General features: G+C 39.7%; 1 protein-coding gene across 1 annotated transcript in view; it reads left to right on the forward strand.

Annotated features, from left to right (window-relative positions):
- The window catches only part of LOC307248769 (cGMP-inhibited 3',5'-cyclic phosphodiesterase 3A-like), a gene marked incomplete at both ends in the record, with an annotated part of 72,564 nt that extends 63,328 nt beyond the window's left edge, over positions 1-9,236 (forward strand). Inside the window, 11 exons of the mRNA XM_080025267.1 lie at positions 347-590; positions 875-951; positions 1,387-1,574; positions 1,981-2,118; positions 2,475-2,586; positions 3,447-3,554; positions 4,306-4,505; positions 5,020-5,223; positions 5,396-5,557; positions 7,671-7,962; positions 8,914-9,236. Of these exons, the coding sequence (XP_079881393.1) occupies positions 347-590; positions 875-951; positions 1,387-1,574; positions 1,981-2,118; positions 2,475-2,586; positions 3,447-3,554; positions 4,306-4,505; positions 5,020-5,223; positions 5,396-5,557; positions 7,671-7,962; positions 8,914-9,236 (2,048 nt within the window). The remainder of the gene's footprint in view (positions 1-346; positions 591-874; positions 952-1,386; positions 1,575-1,980; positions 2,119-2,474; positions 2,587-3,446; positions 3,555-4,305; positions 4,506-5,019; positions 5,224-5,395; positions 5,558-7,670; positions 7,963-8,913) is intronic.
- Positions 9,237-18,168: the final 8,932 nt, after the last annotated feature.

Here is an 18,168-nt window from a genome sequence, read left to right on the forward strand (position 1 = left end):
AACAGATCACTTTAGATAAAGATACATTAAAGGTGCTACGAGGAACATTTAAATATTTCTGAAACAGTCTAAGTTTTCCTCTGATGATCATACATTACATGTAAGAGCAAAAGAGACCATCATTGCAAAGAATGCTATTTTTACATTGTTTTTCTAAATGCCTTTTGTCATGGGTACGCTCACCCAGGAACTACAGCTGGCGTAGTAAAAACATTATTGCTTTTGTCCAAAAGGGGTTGCAAGAATTAAAACAAACTGAAAGTTCCTTCGTAGCACCTTTAAATAATGACTTCAAAAAGTAAACACATGTAAAGATGAAGTGTGTGTATTTTTTTCTCTTTTCCAGGTTTCCCCTCCCACGTGTCACCTCTGGCCTCTCCGTGTCCTTCTCCTCCGGTCCAGGGCACTCCCGTCTCCAGCCCCACCGCCAAAACCTTTCCAGTGCAGCTTCCAGAGCCTGTTGGGCCCCTGGCAGAGTGGACCCCCCCTGGCTCTGTGGCCCCCAAGAGCCACCACAGAGCCTTAACTCACAGTCAGAGCGCCCCCAGCTCCACCACCCCTCACTGGCGACCTCCGCCACTATGCGGCAGGTAAACATGCATGTGAAGTAAACACACACTGGATTTGGATTACCGATTAATTTTCAATCTAAAAAAAGTATAATTCAGATTCACAAATAATGGAACAAAGATTTGGAAGTGTCTTCTGTGTTTATTTGTGTTGAAAGTGAGTCACTTCATTAATCTTCAATTATGAGATGAGAGAGAATAATCAGGATGTACTCGCAAGTTTCCTCTGAGTGAACGTCTCTCTCTCTCTCTCTCTCTCTCTCTCTCTCTCTCTCTCTCCCTCTCTCTCTCTCTCTTTCCAACAGCTGTGGCAGGCCATTCAACAATCGACTGAACCATGTGGGGGAATCTGTAGACAAAGGAGACAGAATAGCCCATCCAGGTAAACAAGTTTACCTAAGTGCAGTATGTTAATCAGTCAGAAAATAAAGAAGGAGCTGTGAATCATAATGAATTAAAATCATATACTGTAAAAGGAACTGCTTCCAAAATATATATAACCTATCCTTCCATATTACTATCTATGTTGATCGTTTGATTCACTCACACTCACCAATACTAACGAGATAAAGGTGACTGAAACGGCGCATATTGCCACCTATCGTAGTGCGTTCGGACATACTTTGGTCAATAGATTGATTCCCCTCCTGTGCTTTTTTACTGGGACAAGGATAGTATTTTAATAAATAGCCTAAAATGTATAACTGTAGCTCAACTTTAACTGTGGATGTAAACGTAGGCTACTGACGGACTTTCTCCACCACTACCCTCACTGTAACTTTGCCGGCCTACATTTAATTACATGTGTCTCCCCCAGATGAGCGCGTGGTTGCTTCTTCCGACTATGACAGCACTTACGACAGCACCTACGAGACCAACCACAGTGACAGCAGCGACTTTGCACAGAATGAGGAGGAAGGGGAAGGAGGCAAGAAGCCCCGTGCAGCCAGGAGGGCGTATCTGGCGGAGGGCAACATTCGCCACCCGCTGCTGCCATCCCCAGAGGTAGGGTGATATACATTTTGTGACGTAGAAGGATGTGCTTAAAGATAGTGCATACCTTTTTCATATCAGTTAGTGTCGGTTGCATTCAAGCCAATCGGCAAAACGAGTCGACACTAAGTTGATTAAGCCTATCAGCTCCACAATTGTAAATACTCATAATTCCTCATGGAGGCGGCAGAAGTTATGCACTATAGCTTTAAATGTGCTTCAAACCACGCAAATAGATATAAAAAAAATTGTGGAAAGGGATAATTTCTTTCTCAACAATGCCATTGAGAAAGAGGAATTTTTTCTCGCTGGTTTGTATACTAACATTTGGTAGAGATACTGCTTGACAAACAACAAAAGTTTAAAACAAAAATGCTTTGGTCTGATCAGTCTGTGCCCTTAACCTTTAACCTGACAGGACCAGCTGATCTTGGCCCAGGAGCCTCTGATGATGCCGGGACTGGAGCCTCTGATGAGTCAAATCAACAACTGGAACTTTCCCGTTTTCAGTCTAGTGGAGAAGACCCAAGGCAGGACAGGCTGTATCCTCAGTCAGGTTGGTAAACACTAATTAGTGAGGAAATGTCTAAAGCCACATGACATTTCTTTCATGAAAACACATCAATACTGATTCAATTAAAAGGCACTCATATTGATGGACATGTTCACTTGTTCGTAATGAGCAGCTTGACATGGCAGTGACACTGGCTGTGAATGCGGGCCGTGGGAAGAGTCAATTTGCATCTTCAGCTTGCAACCAACAAATCGAGAAAAATGAAAGCAAAAAAAGTGATAATGCATGCTAAAGTTTGGGCCAAAATGTCAGATATATATACAAAAGAAAATTAGGTATTGTTCATCTAAATCCATACAGAGATGAGAGATGATGATTTCCCTCGTGTTCTGTCCCAGGTTTCTTACAGGCTCTTTGAGGACACAGGTCTATTCGAGACCTTCAGGATTCCCGTACAAGAGTTCATGAACTACTTCCACGCTTTGGAGAATGGATACAGGGTCATCCCTTGTGAGTTCAAGACCTCCATGTTTATCAACTTTTTAAAGTTAATTATTTAAAAAAAAACAGCATTACCTGTATCTGCCACAAGATGGATGTCTTGCTTTGTCAGTGACCTGAAGCACCAACAACAAGCCTGCTTCATTTGTGGCACGCTAGTAGTGTTTACAGTTTTCAGGAATATTAAGTTTCCTATTGGTTCAGTTGTGTTTTTTAATATCAGAAGATGGTCATATCTTATTAACTGTTCTAAATTCACCACATTAATGCACTGCGGTCTTCAAGCAGCAAGTTATCTAGCATCATCTCAGATCCATAAGTGTGATAAGACATGATAAAAACCATCAAAACAGACATTGGGAAGGATTTTTACCTGCTCCGCCATTGTAGGCGCATACACATTCACCCATCTGTTGCTCTGGCGTGCACCGGCAGTGAGACCATGGAGTGTATATACTACTGTATATATGAGTGAGACGAGTGTCGATTTGTAGCGTTCTCTCTTCTGATTGGATAAAAATTTCGGGATACTCCAATAAGTTTATTTGCTGATTACATGCAAAGCAGCTGACTGAGAGATCGGCTTTATGAAACGCGCACATTATGTAAGTGATCACTGTATGAATAAAGAGCGATTTTACATTTATATTAACATAAATAAACAGCTTACTTCACCTTTAATTTAGAGCTAATATATTCAATTTCAATGCTGCTTTCAATTCAAGTGAGTTGATTAAAATGCAGGCAACTGTTACTAGTTCTGGAAATGGAGTTAGTGCTGGTTTTCACTTCAGAATGTATAAATCTACTGGGATTTAATCCCAGATCACCCACAGGTGTGAGTAAGCATTTTATTTGACCCTCCCCAGATCACAACAGGATCCATGCCACTGATGTGCTGCATGCTGTTTGGTACCTCACCACGCAGCCCGTACCAGGCCTGCCCGCCCTGCTGACTGAAAATGGGATACACACTGGTGAGGACTAAATAGACATACAGTATGTCACTCCTGTATGACCAACCTGCAATAACTTTCCGTTTTACCCATATTCTGGGCAATTTCAATCTCTTTTTTTGGTTTCAACTCAGTATGTCATCCCTCTCTATTATTGCCGCCCAATGAGGGCCTACAATATTGAAAAAGTAATACAAAATAAAATAAAAAGTATAACGATAATAATATCTCATGCTGATTTGTCAGATTTGTTAGTATTCTTTACATTTGAACTTTTTGTCTTACTGTAACCGAGTTGGATGGTCCACCTTTAATTCAATTACACAGACAGGCAAGTAAAAGTGTATTCACAAAGTGGTGGAGAAGTTTGTACACTATAAGTCGCTGAAAAGTGAAAGGATGACAGAAATGAAGGAGTTGCCAAAAGAAACAGACATTCAAATCGCTACATACGTATGTCTGTATACACATACTTCTGGCCCCACAAGAATAACACTAGAATAAATAAGGTTTGGAAATAGTCCCTGAACCAGAGCCAGCACTCAACAACTTCAGGGAATACTTCTTCTATGTTTACTATTGTTTATGTTCATGGACCTAGTTATATTACTCCTTCACATTTCTCTGCTGTATTTATTTGATCTTCTCAAGTTCCTTCCTGAGAAAAACTGTTTAAGAGTTGCATGTTTTACATCAACAAAATTAGGTGTTATGAAAGGAAATGTATGTGTGAAGTGGCAGCATTTGAGCTTGTCTTTTTTTTGCTTATTAGACTCAGAGAATGGAATTACACCCGGTGCCACAGGCTTCCTGGTATCCAAGATGAACTCTTTGCTGGACGAAGGCTACAACTCCCTGGCTGGCCTTATCCCCGGCCTAGAGCTCATGGCCCTGTACGTAGCTGCTGCCATGCATGACTATGACCATCCCGGAAGAACCAATGCATTTCTGGTAGCTACCAGTGCACCGCAGGTAAATAAATGAATCAATGTAGGCGTGCTTCAGGAAGGGCTGTGGTGGTGATGGCTAGCCAAAAAACGGTGGCACCGATGAATAATGATGATCATTTACTGTTGGTTTCATTAAAACCAATTGGAACTTCAACTGGGAATTCTTGTATAATGTAATGTAATCCCTTTTTTTCTTATTTTTTTTTCGGTAAGTTGAAGTAATATGTTACTTCTGCTGTATCAGTCAGATGACTCATACGAAATATACTGTATGTTATGTGAATACACTTCCCATAAACACACATCAAACTCATAAATTGTGGAAATTGTATTATGTTATAACATTGCATGTGCCACCCAGCAAACAAAAGTGCACAATAAGCTCAGCAGATACAAAAAAAATAAGTCACTAACATTAAAACACATAGCTAGAAGACAACATTATAGTTAAGAGTCGAAATATCAGCTACAGTCAGATCTATATTAACATAAATAAATCGCTTACTTCACCTTTAATGTTTCCCCTTGGATTGTAGGCTCTCCTTTACAACGATCGTTCAGTTTTGGAAAATCACCATGCAGCTTCCGCGTGGAACCTCTTCATGTCTCAGCCGGAGTATAACTTCCTAGTTAACCTTGAACATGTAGAGTTCAAGCGCTTCCGCTTCCTGGTCATTGAAGCCATCCTGGCCACCGACCTCAAAAAGCACTTTGACTTCCTGGCAGAGTTTAATGCAAAGGTAAGCATTCAAATCATCCATCTGCAAATAGTGTTGTCATTGGTCATTTACATTTGTTCTGTTCCTGTACTAAAATAGATTACAGGATTTTGCTAAACTAAAGGGAATTATTTGCAATAGATAATTGGCTTTCTCTTAATTTCAAAAAAACGTCTCATGCACATCTCCCCAGGTGGGTGATGAAGGAGTGGCCGGTATTGATTGGACCAATGAAAACGATCGATTGCTGGTGTGTCAGATGTGCATCAAACTGGCTGACGTCAATGGCCCCCTGAAGTGTAAGGATCTGCACCTCCAGTGGACTGAGGGGATCGTCAACGAGTTCTACGAACAAGTATGCTTTATAGTGTTTTAGCATTTAGAAAAATTACTTCATTAATTAGAAATCTACTAAATAATACCCTCAGACATAAATGTGCAAAATTCAGCAGTACAAAAATGTATGAGTAAAAGTTTAAATAAGTGAACATGATAAAAGTTTTAGAAAAATAAAAACAAAAGAAATGTACAGTGAAAAGTTATAACATGATGTACAAGTTTACTTTATATATAATGCAAATGCAAGGGACTTTTGCTGAACAGCAGCCACTGTAAAAACAAGTGATTACAGGGCGATAGTAATGGCTAACACGTTACACCACATGTTAGAGTTGCGCTAAGGGAGCCAAGAGTCATTAAGTCTGTAAACTGACTCAGTGATGTCCGTTAAACAACAATGCCTCTCTTGTGTTTGCTAATGTCAGCTGACATTAGCCGCCATAACCAGACCAAGTAAAGCCACTGCAGACTCTACTGAAATTGAAGAAAAGTTGTGTTTTGTTTGTGCCTATGAATTCAGCATTTCATTTAATAAGGAAAGAAGGTGTCAAAAAAAACCTAGTTATAATATAAAAAAGCTTCTGTAAGTATTACATTAAGAGTTAATAGTAATATCAGAAACTCATGTTATCGTTTGATCAGATCTGATTGACAGTGACCGAACAACACACAAGCTGTCATCAGATTTTTTATCTTTTTGCTCACCATCCTTCACTGGATTAAGTTTCTTGCTTCTCTGAGGTTTTATGTGGGCTACTAGATTTTTCCTATGAAGAGAAATAGAATGGACAAAACATTAGAATAATAACTCCTGAATTTTTCAGAGACTTCTGTAAACGGTTGCCTGGCAACAAATCCTGTTCTCAATTAACAAGGCCCCTTATTGGCTAGTTGAGGTAGTGCCGAGCAAGTCGACGAAGATAAAATCTGTTTAGCCAGAGAGATATGATTACTTTCCTAGCAACGGCATAGAAGAGCACTAATTTGACTTTTAATCCATAATTTGAGCTATGTTATGCAGTGCGGATAGCTCTGAGTATTATGCGTGTTCTTTGAGCGGGAGCATGCTGGGTGTGAGGGTGGGTGAGAGATGGAAGGCGTGTGCATGTTTTTTCTCTTCAGAGGGGAGACAGATGACCTAGACAGTCATGCTTGACAGCACTCATTCTCAGTCACATATGGGAAGATGGCAAGGGTGGAACTGGAAGTTAGGCTCTCAGTGGAAAGAGAGCCAATATAGTTGTGTGCACCCACATGTACATTTGCATTTACGTTACGCACGGCACCGCTTTAATATTCAAAACATAGGCAGTTTCTGGTTATGATTGAAAAAAAGCCTCTCTCGCCCCTTTCATGCTCTTCCTATACATTTATACACACACACCTCTTACATAAACCACTTGTGCAGGGCACTGACGCCATCAGGGTTTCAGGTTGCCATAGCAATGGGAGCCATTGCCCCTCTGTGCTACCGACTCGCTTTGAAAGGCCTGACATCAGAAAGCAAACACAGGAGCAAAGTGCATGACTGTCAGAATATAAAAAAGTACAGAAAAAGCTATTTCCCATCAGACACTATGCAACATAAACCACATCCACACAAATGTTTCAACGCATGAACAAAAAATGGCACTGAGCATGATTGCTTTGAAGGTTACAGTAGATATGTTCTGACTTTGTGTGAAGATGAAGAGAGATAGGAATGCAATCAGCAGAATAAAAATCAATAAAAAGAATAGGATAAAATGCTGAATAGCTCAGTATGTAACACCACTGACAGGAAACCAAGGTTGGCTTCCCGGTCCCAATCAAGTTCAGTGAGGGTCCTTAGGCAAGAACCTTAATGCTAACTGACTATTTACATTTTAAGTTACTTAAGATAAAAGCATATGCTAAATAACATGTAATATGTAAAAATGAGTCTTAGCTGTCTCTGCATTTTGTGGGCCATAAATGTGCCATAGAAGAACTTATGTACATTTAAATCTACGGGGGTAATAAGATGCAGCGATGAAGAATATAGGGCATTTTCAGAAGTATAATACAAATTTTCCAATTTTCCAGCAAATGTACAGTATATTTGATTCTTCCTGCACATCTGTCATTTGTCACTTGTGTACCCCTTCTAGGGTGACGAAGAAGCAAGCCTGGGCCTTGCCATCAGCCCATTCATGGACCGGTCTGCTCCACAGCTGGCTAAACTACAAGAGTCATTCATCACTCACATAGTGGGACCTCTGTGCTCTTCCTACGACTCTGCTGCTCTCATGCCGGGACGTTGGCTTGACCCACCTGAGGGAGACACACAGCCTGAGGACGCCAAAGGAAATCAAGGCACAGAAGAGGAAGAGGAAGAGGAGGAGGAAGAGGAAGAGGAGGGTATGGCACAAGAGGACTCATCAACAGGCTCTGAAACCTCCCGTATGTCAAACCTTTGATCATTTATGTTCTAGAAAATGTGTTTATTTGATTATATTAAGTTGTCTGTGGCCTTTAATGATATCTGCCTCATTGACTGTTTGTTCAGACCACATCACTTTGTTATAACTGTGTCTTTTTACGTTGAAGGATTGAAAGCATTTGTCTTATTTTTATTTATTTTGTGTGTGTATGTGTGCTAATTGTTAAGGTAAAGTTAAGATTGTATATCAGTACTGTTGATGGCATTTTTTAGAGATAATAATTTTTCTTGTAGAAATGGTTTTCTTTTCTTTTATTGGAAGCCGTTTATACCACTGGTGTCTCTTCCTACAACTGTAATATACACAGAAAGAATGTCAGAAGAGACTGCTACTGTGAAACTGGCATTGGTAGCTGAACATACTTCCTGAATGACTGATTAGTTTGACATTTTGGGAAATACACTTACGCAATTTCTGTTAGAATAGAATAGAGTTTGATTTAGAAGATTCGTATGACTCCCATATTCATCTAAAATTAATCTCGGATAAAAGAAAAATTCAATCTGTAAACAAGAGGAAACAGCTGTATGTTCAAATGTAAACAATTAAAACATTTGAAAAAGCTAACAGCTCTTCTACAGCTAAACAATAAATATGTATCTCATTTCTTCAGGAAGTCATTTTCCCAACTGAGAAATAGCTTTAAGCACATAACCTAAATACCAACTGGTTATTTTTCACATTAAGTTTTTTGTTTGTATCCAACGAAGATACAACTTGTTGTTTAATGGGCTCTAGATGTGCCGCTGGTGTTTTTGTTTTTGTTTTCATTTTCAGTCAATCTAGCTGTTTTGTCCTAGAGCTAAACTTTTTGTTCCAGCCTTATTTTCATATTTAATGTATAGACATTAGACATGGTATCAGTCTGTTCATCTTACTCTGTCTAACTGTCGGCTTTGTGTCTTGACAGAGCGGGAACGCACCAAAACTGTGAGCAGGAGGAAAATATTTTGCCAGATCACACAGCATCTTCTGGAAAACCATGAAATGTGGAAAAGAGTCATCACTGCCGAAGTGAAGGAAGAGGCAGCCCAGAAAGAGGAGCCCAACTGCATCAGCAGCAGCCCCTCCGATCCTATCACGGCTATTCACGAGGAAGAGGAGGAGCAGGCAAGCAAAGAAGAGGAGTCTACCGACGGCCTGGATGAAAGGGAAGAGGTGCCAGCTATACAGGAAGAGGAAATCCTTCCGCAATCAGAGACTTCAGGGGAAACAGAGGAGGAACCAGAGTGATATGAACCACTGACCTCCTCTTAAACCAGGACCATGTCTAAAACATTTTTCTTTTCTTTCCTTACTAAACTCTTGATATGGTATAGCCAGCACATCACTTTTGACACAACACTGTAGAAGATGTTTTGGGTAATATGTGCCTAAAAAAATGGGTATTGGGGGACAGGGATGGTGCATGTCCAGTTCAATGAGAGAGAGAGAGAGAGAGAGAGAGAGAGAGAGAGAGAGAGAGAGAGAGAGAGAGAAGCAAAGGATGAAGTGACTGAAGAGAAGAGGAAGAAGATGAAAAAAAATAGGGAACGATTGGGACTGGATTTGTTTTTATTGTAGCGTTTGCTTTAGTCTGGATATGATGCCCTTCTCTCACACAGGCTGCCCATAGTGCAGTGTGGAGCGACCACGCTGATTCACAGATTCACTCCACCAGTGAGTAATACACTGTCACTAGCCCCCACCCAACCAACACACACACCCAACACACACACACACACACACACAGACACACACACACACACACACACACACACACACACACACACACACACGCACGCACACACACACACACACACACACAATACTTGTTACTATCGGCACACAGTGGAACCACTCGGCTGCTTGAGGATGTACAGCAAGCCCCTTCACCTTAAAAACAATGGGTTGAAAGCCAGGGAAAAAGCTGTGTTTACTGAGCCTCAGGCATGTGGATTACATTACAGAGAGACATGCACACATATACACACAATGATACAGTAGAAATACATTCCGTACTTGGAACAGTTAGGAAGTTTAACAAAGAACCCTGTTGCTAGAAAAGCTTTATACTCACTCAAGGAAAAACATACAAAACATTTTGTTTTCATGTCAGACAACATTTATCCTAAGTCACTTGTTTTCTTCCCGTCTTTTGTTACTCAAACTCAGTCCAGCTCAGCTACACTTTTCCTGTCCACAAGACTCAGGAAGGCAGAAACCTGTAGGAAAAAAATAATAATAATAAAATAAAATGGACTGGCAGTGTCCTTGAGCTTGCCACTTTTTCTGCATCTGCTGTTTGAGATGATATTGATCTAATAATACCCACAGACAGGTGGTTCACTTTGTGAATCACAAAAGGCACCACAAGAGAAACAAGGTTATTTTTCACATAATGCTGTATATAAAAATTCCACTCCTTTTAGTGTCTTTCAGCCTATGGTATGAAACAACAGGTTTTTCTGTTAATCTCATAAAAACTTACTTACATGACACCAAACTTGGTTAATAAAGTAGTGTATTAAGTTAAGTAAGTATCATTTCTTGTCCACACTTTGTCACAATGTCATTTTATGCCCAACTTCCCTGCTTCATCATTACGGTAATATAATGTACTCACTAATAAGATACAATGCAATATTCTGTATAGCCTGGTATGTAGCCTGGTATCCAGTCAGCCCGCTCTGGGCCACCCAGGACAGAGCTAACTCACAGCTCCCAAAACCTTCCGAGAGGATTTATGTCACTAAGATCAAAATCCAGGGGGTGCTGTGTACCCACTATAGAGTACCTGCAAGTCTCAATCAGATCCACATAATTTAATCTGTCATGATTTTGTTGCTTTGAATATGTAGTTAATGGTCAGTAAAAAAGGCAAAGAATCCATTACAATCTGATCATAGGCCAGCAGACTTTATCTCCATCCCTGGCCCTTATTGATGACATAGTGCATGGCATGGGCATGTTGGTGCTCTCCTTTGATGTCCTAGGATATTCACATCAGTGGTGATGGATCAAAGTGTGAACACGGGGGAACAGGCTTGGTAATGAGGATTAGTAATAAAAGAGGAAGGAGGTGAGGCAGAAATCATTTTAGATTGACTTGTAGCTACTTATGGAGGGTCAAAGGGGCCTCATAGCGGATTCCTCTAGATGTAACCCCTTTGAAAATGAGCCAGTTCAGTCGGCTTGAAATCATGTGATCCAAGTTTGCCAAATGTATTTCAGATATATACGCAGTACAGCTTTATTTGATCTGACATCAGAAAACGGATCAGGGACACTTTGTGGATTCCCTTCATGAGATGTAAGAATTTGCAGATCTGCGGCAGGCATATTGTGTCAAACTTGTCAGCAATGGCACATTTTATTGGATTTTGATAGCACTTTTTTGGAAAAACCGAAGACTCCAGGATGATGATGACATGAATAGGTAAATCAGTGAAGTGAGTTTGTGGTTATAGCTGCTGTGGCACTAGATGTCAGAAGCCTTTTAGAAGCATTGATCTGTAGCGGGTGGGGAATTTGCGACATTGCTGAGGTGCACATGAGATGACACAAACTGCCCAGGGGCATTGGGATTTGTTGAATCACCATAAACATTCTGAAAGGGAAATTGCAAGCAGATCATTTGAAGCCATGCTAGTGGTAAGGGACGATTACTGATCACTGCCTGTTGGGGGGATAACAGTTTGGGTTAGGGTTAGGGCCTACCAGGCAGCGCTGCCTCCAATCATCGAGGGATGATGACTAAATCCTCAGCTGTATCCATTGCACTCAAAATGCCCATTGTGCAAGGGAGGGCTAAACCGTGCAGCATAATGCCCTTGACTGCTTATTCCCTGTGCTTACAAAAGTGGTTGGAGCTTGTTTTTACTGCTTGGAAAAGCCTGCTACCCAAAGCCTGAGCTTATTGTTTGTATTCAGTTCAAGTTGAGAGCTCTTAATAGGTGTTCAAAGTCTGATTTTATGTATTTGTTTGTTTGTTTGTTTGTTTGTTTTTCAAGCAGTGGCTATTGCAGGCTTTCAAAGAAGGAACTCTTATTTTGAAATAAATGGGTTTCGCTTTGCATACTGTGGTAGAGCATAATGAGTTCACTTTCAAGAAATTACAGACAGGAAGCCCTGGAGGAAAAAAAAAGTCCATATTAAAATGGAGCTTATGTTGCTAGGCAACAGAAAAAAAAAAGGCAAAGTGATATCTGACCCCTGCAGCAATGTGTGTCTTACCTGCCAACACAAATGGCAGCTGTGTATTTGTAGCATATGCAGCGAGACGCAGTTGGATTTACAGTCTCCTCCTGAACCAAATGTCTTCCAGTAGCCTCCTGCATTGGCTCATCGTGACTACCTGTAGCAGTGAAAAAGGATCTGTAAACACCAGCTGATGCGCGACTGATCTACACATCTGTGAGTCATGTAAGGCATCGATGGGGGTCTTTTAGTGGAGCATTTTCTAAGCTCTGTACTGCAATGTATAGCTTTCCAAACTTCAGTTATTCTTAAGATAGCCAAGACTGTAAAAAGCATTGCAAGCCTCCTGTACACAACAGACATTTGAGCACACGTGAATGAGCCTGAGCTGCTTGCACTGTAAATACCCTAAAGCGCACCATACAGTATATCGATGCCTCACTTGCAATGTAATGTGCACACTATTGCAATTGATTTTGTTGTTGTCCCCCCCCCCCCCCCCCCGTAGTTCGGGAAGTTGTAGACTCTCACGATCCCTTCGTTTATTTGTTTGAATTCTTCGTGATCAGAGAATTCAAAGCTCTTGCTCTCGATGGATCAAGTTAGTGAAAGTAGACGCTTTTCTCCTCAGCCCTGCCTCACTAACTGTGTACACTACAGTGCAGCAATCAAAGAGACTCAATCAAAGCTGTGATAGAATTTTGGGTCGCTATTTTTGTCATTAATAATCCATAACATTAGAGCTTGTGTGTGTGTGTGTGTGTGTGTGTGTGTGTGCGTGTAACCATTTAAGTTTTCTTTGTTTTTTGAGTGACACAAGCTGTCAAATGGTCAAGTTTCCTTCACTCTCAAGAAAATGTTTTATCCCCTTTTGCTATAAAATTAAAGAACAAGTGTCAAGTTTCAACTGTTGGCCTTACAGTTTTAGATTTCATTTAGATGCGTCTTCCCCAGGGCAAGCATTTGTTTCTTTTTATTGATTGCTTTAGTATAAAAATATACACTGTCAGTCACAGTGAACATTCATCTGCATACATTTGTGTCATTTTGCAGTTTAGGAGTGGATTCATTTGAACACTCTGTATGGCATCCATTCACGACAACACCGCAACTTACCAAATGTAATGCAGACTTTGTTGGGTTGGATAATATTCAAACTAGCTTCTATAGTATTTCCGATATAATTTTACTTTGTGCAAAAATTAACTCAGATAACTTAACAACAGTCTGAAAGAGGATAGTGTGGTACAGGAGCGGTCATACTACGCCCAACCGTGATCACACGCTGCACTGACACACCCTGGAGTACACTGCAAAGTGAGACGTAAAACCAAGGCTTTCAGGGAGGGGTTAAGTTGCTCTAAAGGTTCATTCGACTCTCCTCTTTTGGTCTCCTAGGTAATATCCAAGATATGCCTGCTCTCCAAGAAATCGTTTGTGAGAAAGAGATTTATTTACATCCTTAATATCCTGTATTAGGTCAATATTCTTGGCAGCCTAAACATAAATGCCTCCGTTTAGATTTTGATTGAGTCATCATGCATCATCTTCATTTAAAACCAGGGCCAGAAAACATAGAAAAATACAGGGTATATACGACAACATTATGCCAGTTCTTCAAAGCCAGTATCAGTGGTTTCTTGGTGAGAAGAAGTGGATTGCTGCAAACTGGATTAACTTGTGTAAACCAAAGACACTTTGAAACAGGCCTGTTAGAGGCTATAATGCAACAACGACCTAAAATGTTCATTTTCATTATGTAATAACTGGTAGATAATTTAACCAAATGCTGAGCCCATAACGTAATTACTTTTTGACCATAATATAACTTCTTATTACATTTTGGTTCACTTATAACATTATGGAGCAAGCAAAACATTTTCTCCTAATAGTGTAATAATTTTATTACATTTTAAAGTGAGTCAATAACTTAAAGGTGTACTATGCAGTTTCAGGGTAGGGGGATTTGTTTACATTTGCAGAGCCTGCAGTTAATTTAAAAAATATATTTTCTCTACATGTAATGCTTAGTATTGAATAATTGTATCATCATACAATACATTATTGAGAGGCACCTGTAAACAACAGTCACTTTTCAGGAAGCTTTCTAACTTCTAACAGTGTTCCAGGGAATCCAATTTTCCTGTGAGGAAAGCTTGTGTCTTAAGTTGTGCGAATATACCTTAGAAGATTTTCACTTTTCTGACAGACCTAAAGTTATATAGTGCACCTTTGAAGGAGTAATTGCTTCAAGGTAGAGTGTTGTATGCAATAAACAAACTATTTCACTAGCGTTTCCCTGTAATTTAAGGCTCAAAGTATTCACACACAAACTCCTTTAATCCATAAATGATTGATAGAGAAAAATATTTTGCTAACTCCATAATGTAATTAGTGAACCAAAATGTCAGAAGATGTAACATTATGGACCATTGTGTTATGGGCTCAGTATTTTGTTACATTATCAACAAGTAATTACATTATCTGTTTTATAAAATAAAAAGATTTACATTATGGGTCGCTGTTACAATATGTGCTCTTACAAGGCCCTAAAAGGAACATGTTTTTCTTGCACCTTCTTATCCATCAGTTATCCAAAACCTGTTGAAGGATGTCTGGATATGCATACTTTAACAGTTCTCATTAGAAAACACAAGAGAGTAAAGCAACATAAGAACCATCTTAGTGGAGTCAGGAGCTCATGCTGTTGCTCACATGTCTTTGCTGTCTGTTAAGATTCCCTTGACGTGTCAATAGGCAGCAGCAGCAGCACTACAATGGAACTGACCAACTGTTCTGCTCTAAGACAGAAGTCCTTGTAGTTTTTTTTGATGGTGTGAACCTAAAACATAATTTTTTTTACTGTTTGTTGTTTCAGCCATTTTGAAAAGAGGGGCTATACGCCCCTGTGCCATACCATTTTCACATGCATGCGTTTATACATTGTTTGAATGCTTTGTTTGTCAGCTTTCCTTGTTTGTCGCTAAGGAGACCAAAACCAACTTTATTTTCAACACCTTTAAAGCAAGACAAAGAAGGCCGGTATGTCTTTTTTAATTACTATAACGGCACTCCGGACTCAATTATTTTCTTCTCTCCAGTATCTTGCACTTAACACATGTAGCAATACCTACAGGATGGGAAAATTGTGTGATTCACCAGTATTTGTTTAAGTGGGATAGGACATTTTATTTCTGGATTTATTTTGACTTTGTATAAAATATACATATATATATAAATATATATATATACATACTGTACAGATTGGAAAGTATATTATAACAAAAAAACTTTTAGAAAAATATTTATTTTTACTGTTTTGTAATTTAGACACAATACTGTAGCTCCTCTATTGCCAGACTTACTGGAAGTGCCTCGATAATGTATTACAAAGTAACTATACAATATATTGGGATTATTAGAACATGTCACTAGCAGAGCAGTGTTGATGTTGTGATGTGAATATTGTTGAATAATAAGATTTATAAATGCTGCACATGTGTCTGTCGTGTTATTTGCCAGTTCCTCCAGGGAGGATCTTCACTTAGACTTCACATTTGTAATTGCATATCACTATACAATATAATTTATGACGCTATACGAGTTACAAATGTTCCAATAACATTGTTCATATATTTTGAGCCGGTAATGATTAACATCAGAATCAGAATCTCTTTATTGTCATTGCACATAGTGCAACGAAATTGGGGATTGGGAAAAATGCAGTCTATGTACCTGTTTCAATAAAGTATCATTTCCAGTCCTGTTGGTCCATAATTACATACAGTACTGCCAAGACTTACTAACATAAAGCACAGTTCTTTGTCTTTACCCTATTTAATTGTGGTGCTGATGACTTTGTAATAAATAATGCTGTTAGATGTGTTTTCTGCTTGGATGAATCTTGTGTTTTTTACGATTAACCTACTCACACAGTGTGCTATGCAAGTGTATAGCCAAGTGCAATACAGTAACAGTGTTCTGCATTAAGAGAGCATGTGGGTGTATACATTCACCGACTATTTATTGTCTTTAAATTCTTGCTCAAATACTCAGTCACAGGGGAATGGAGCTGATCCACTATTAACAAAAGCAGAGAACGGAACACACCTCAGGTAAGATAAAGGGCTATACCATCATATAAACTGGCTGGCAGCCATCTGTCTATCTGACTTGCATTCAACTGTAATGTGAGAGAAGATGCCACACCACAGAACGAACATGCATGCTTCCCCCAGGAGTTACCAGCACTGGGCACGCACCGCCTGCCAACACTGACGTTTCGTGGCTGTGAGAACAAATTTGTTTTCACCTGTTGAGTTTGGAGAGAAAAGGAAAAAAACAGGGCCACAAAGGACCACGCACTGATTTCCACTGACATCTGATAAGTAAGTTTGCAACATGCTTACACGTTATATTGTTACGCATTATTAATTTCTATATACTGGCGATTCAGGACAGAAATGTGCTAATCTCTGCTGCCTCATGAGTCAAATATATCAATAACATTAGCTCTAAACAGTATATATCTATTATTGGCTTTATCACTCAAGGTTTAAACACGGACAACAATATCAAAAAGAAAATCAGATTCTGCTACAAGAGCCATTGCCTAGATCACGACACATTGTGTACAGAAAATTAATCAGAAATATCTAAAAATATTGTCCTGTTTTTTAATGCGTTATGCAATATTTTAAAGACATCCAAACTTCCAAAATTAGACGAGAGAAATTAGACCAGAGGGAAGCATATTTGCAACATAAGAGAGCTAATTTTCATTGGTCAGGGAATAAGTGATTAACAGTAATGCCCGACCAGTGTAGTCAGTGATTCTGGAGAACACTTGTTGTCTGAATCACTTTTTGTCTAAATCAGTGAATATCTCCTCACGATCTGCTACCTGTCCGTACAGGGTTTTGATACACAGCCTACGGCTCTGTAAATGGGCATGTTGCCAGCTATGGAGGGCCTCCTTCGTTTACATATCCTTTGTTGACAAACCAGTTTACAGGGCCCAGGCTGTGGATTACCACTGAATTATTTTCTCCAGCGCGCACACACATAATAAAGACAGCTAGCGGATCTTGAGGAGATATTCACTGATTTTGCCAAAAAGTGATTTTGACAACAAGCCTTCTCAAGAATCGCTGACTTCACATTTAAGAGTCTGCACCAACCAGATAACAGACAGATACTAAACAGACTAAACTACCTTACACTTCTGACTTGGTACTCTAGAGAGCCACCGCCAAAAAAACTACAGAATTTGAAAGAGACACTCATGACAGCATCTCCATATGCTCTTTGTAATGTGTACCATCGGACAGCTGGGAGTGCCAATGCCATCAGAGACATGGTGGTGGTGCGGGCACATGGTGTTAATATGCTCCTAGTCACCTTCAGTTTCCACACCATACATCGATCTGTCCTCTGACAGTAATCGGATCTGGAGGAAGAAGTTAAGACTGTTGTCAAACAGAAGAATCTGTCTACTTCACATGTGAACGTCCCAGCTTATAGTTGAGCTACACACACAGCATGATGCAGATAAAAAACCACAGTAGGCATCACAAGTGGCTCCCATATCCAGTGAGTCATGTGTTAGATAAGGAATATGGGGTGACAAGAGTAAAATGATATTCAGGACTAATAGCGAGATCCGTCCAAGTTAGAGAGCAGGTAGATAGATCATGGAGAGGTTTATCTTTGTCACAGTTTTGGTCCTTTACCGGTGTTGTCATTTGTCTTCGTCTGATCCAGGATCTAATGCTATAACTCAATTATGTGCTTGCTTAAATGTGACTTGAGTTAAATGGTTAAATGTGACCTTTATTTAAATGACAGGAAGTTTAAACAAGTACAGGGCTTTCATCAGAATGCATGGCATGGTGAACGCAGAGAGGGGATCAGATCAAGAAAGATACGAAATGTACAGTACCTGTCACTTTTAATGAAGAAAGTGCTCGGTGATCAAGTTTCATAA

This window comes from Ammodytes marinus (assembly GCF_949987685.1).
Source record: "Ammodytes marinus genome assembly, chromosome: 3".
Taxonomy (NCBI): Eukaryota; Metazoa; Chordata; class Actinopteri; order Uranoscopiformes; family Ammodytidae; genus Ammodytes; species Ammodytes marinus.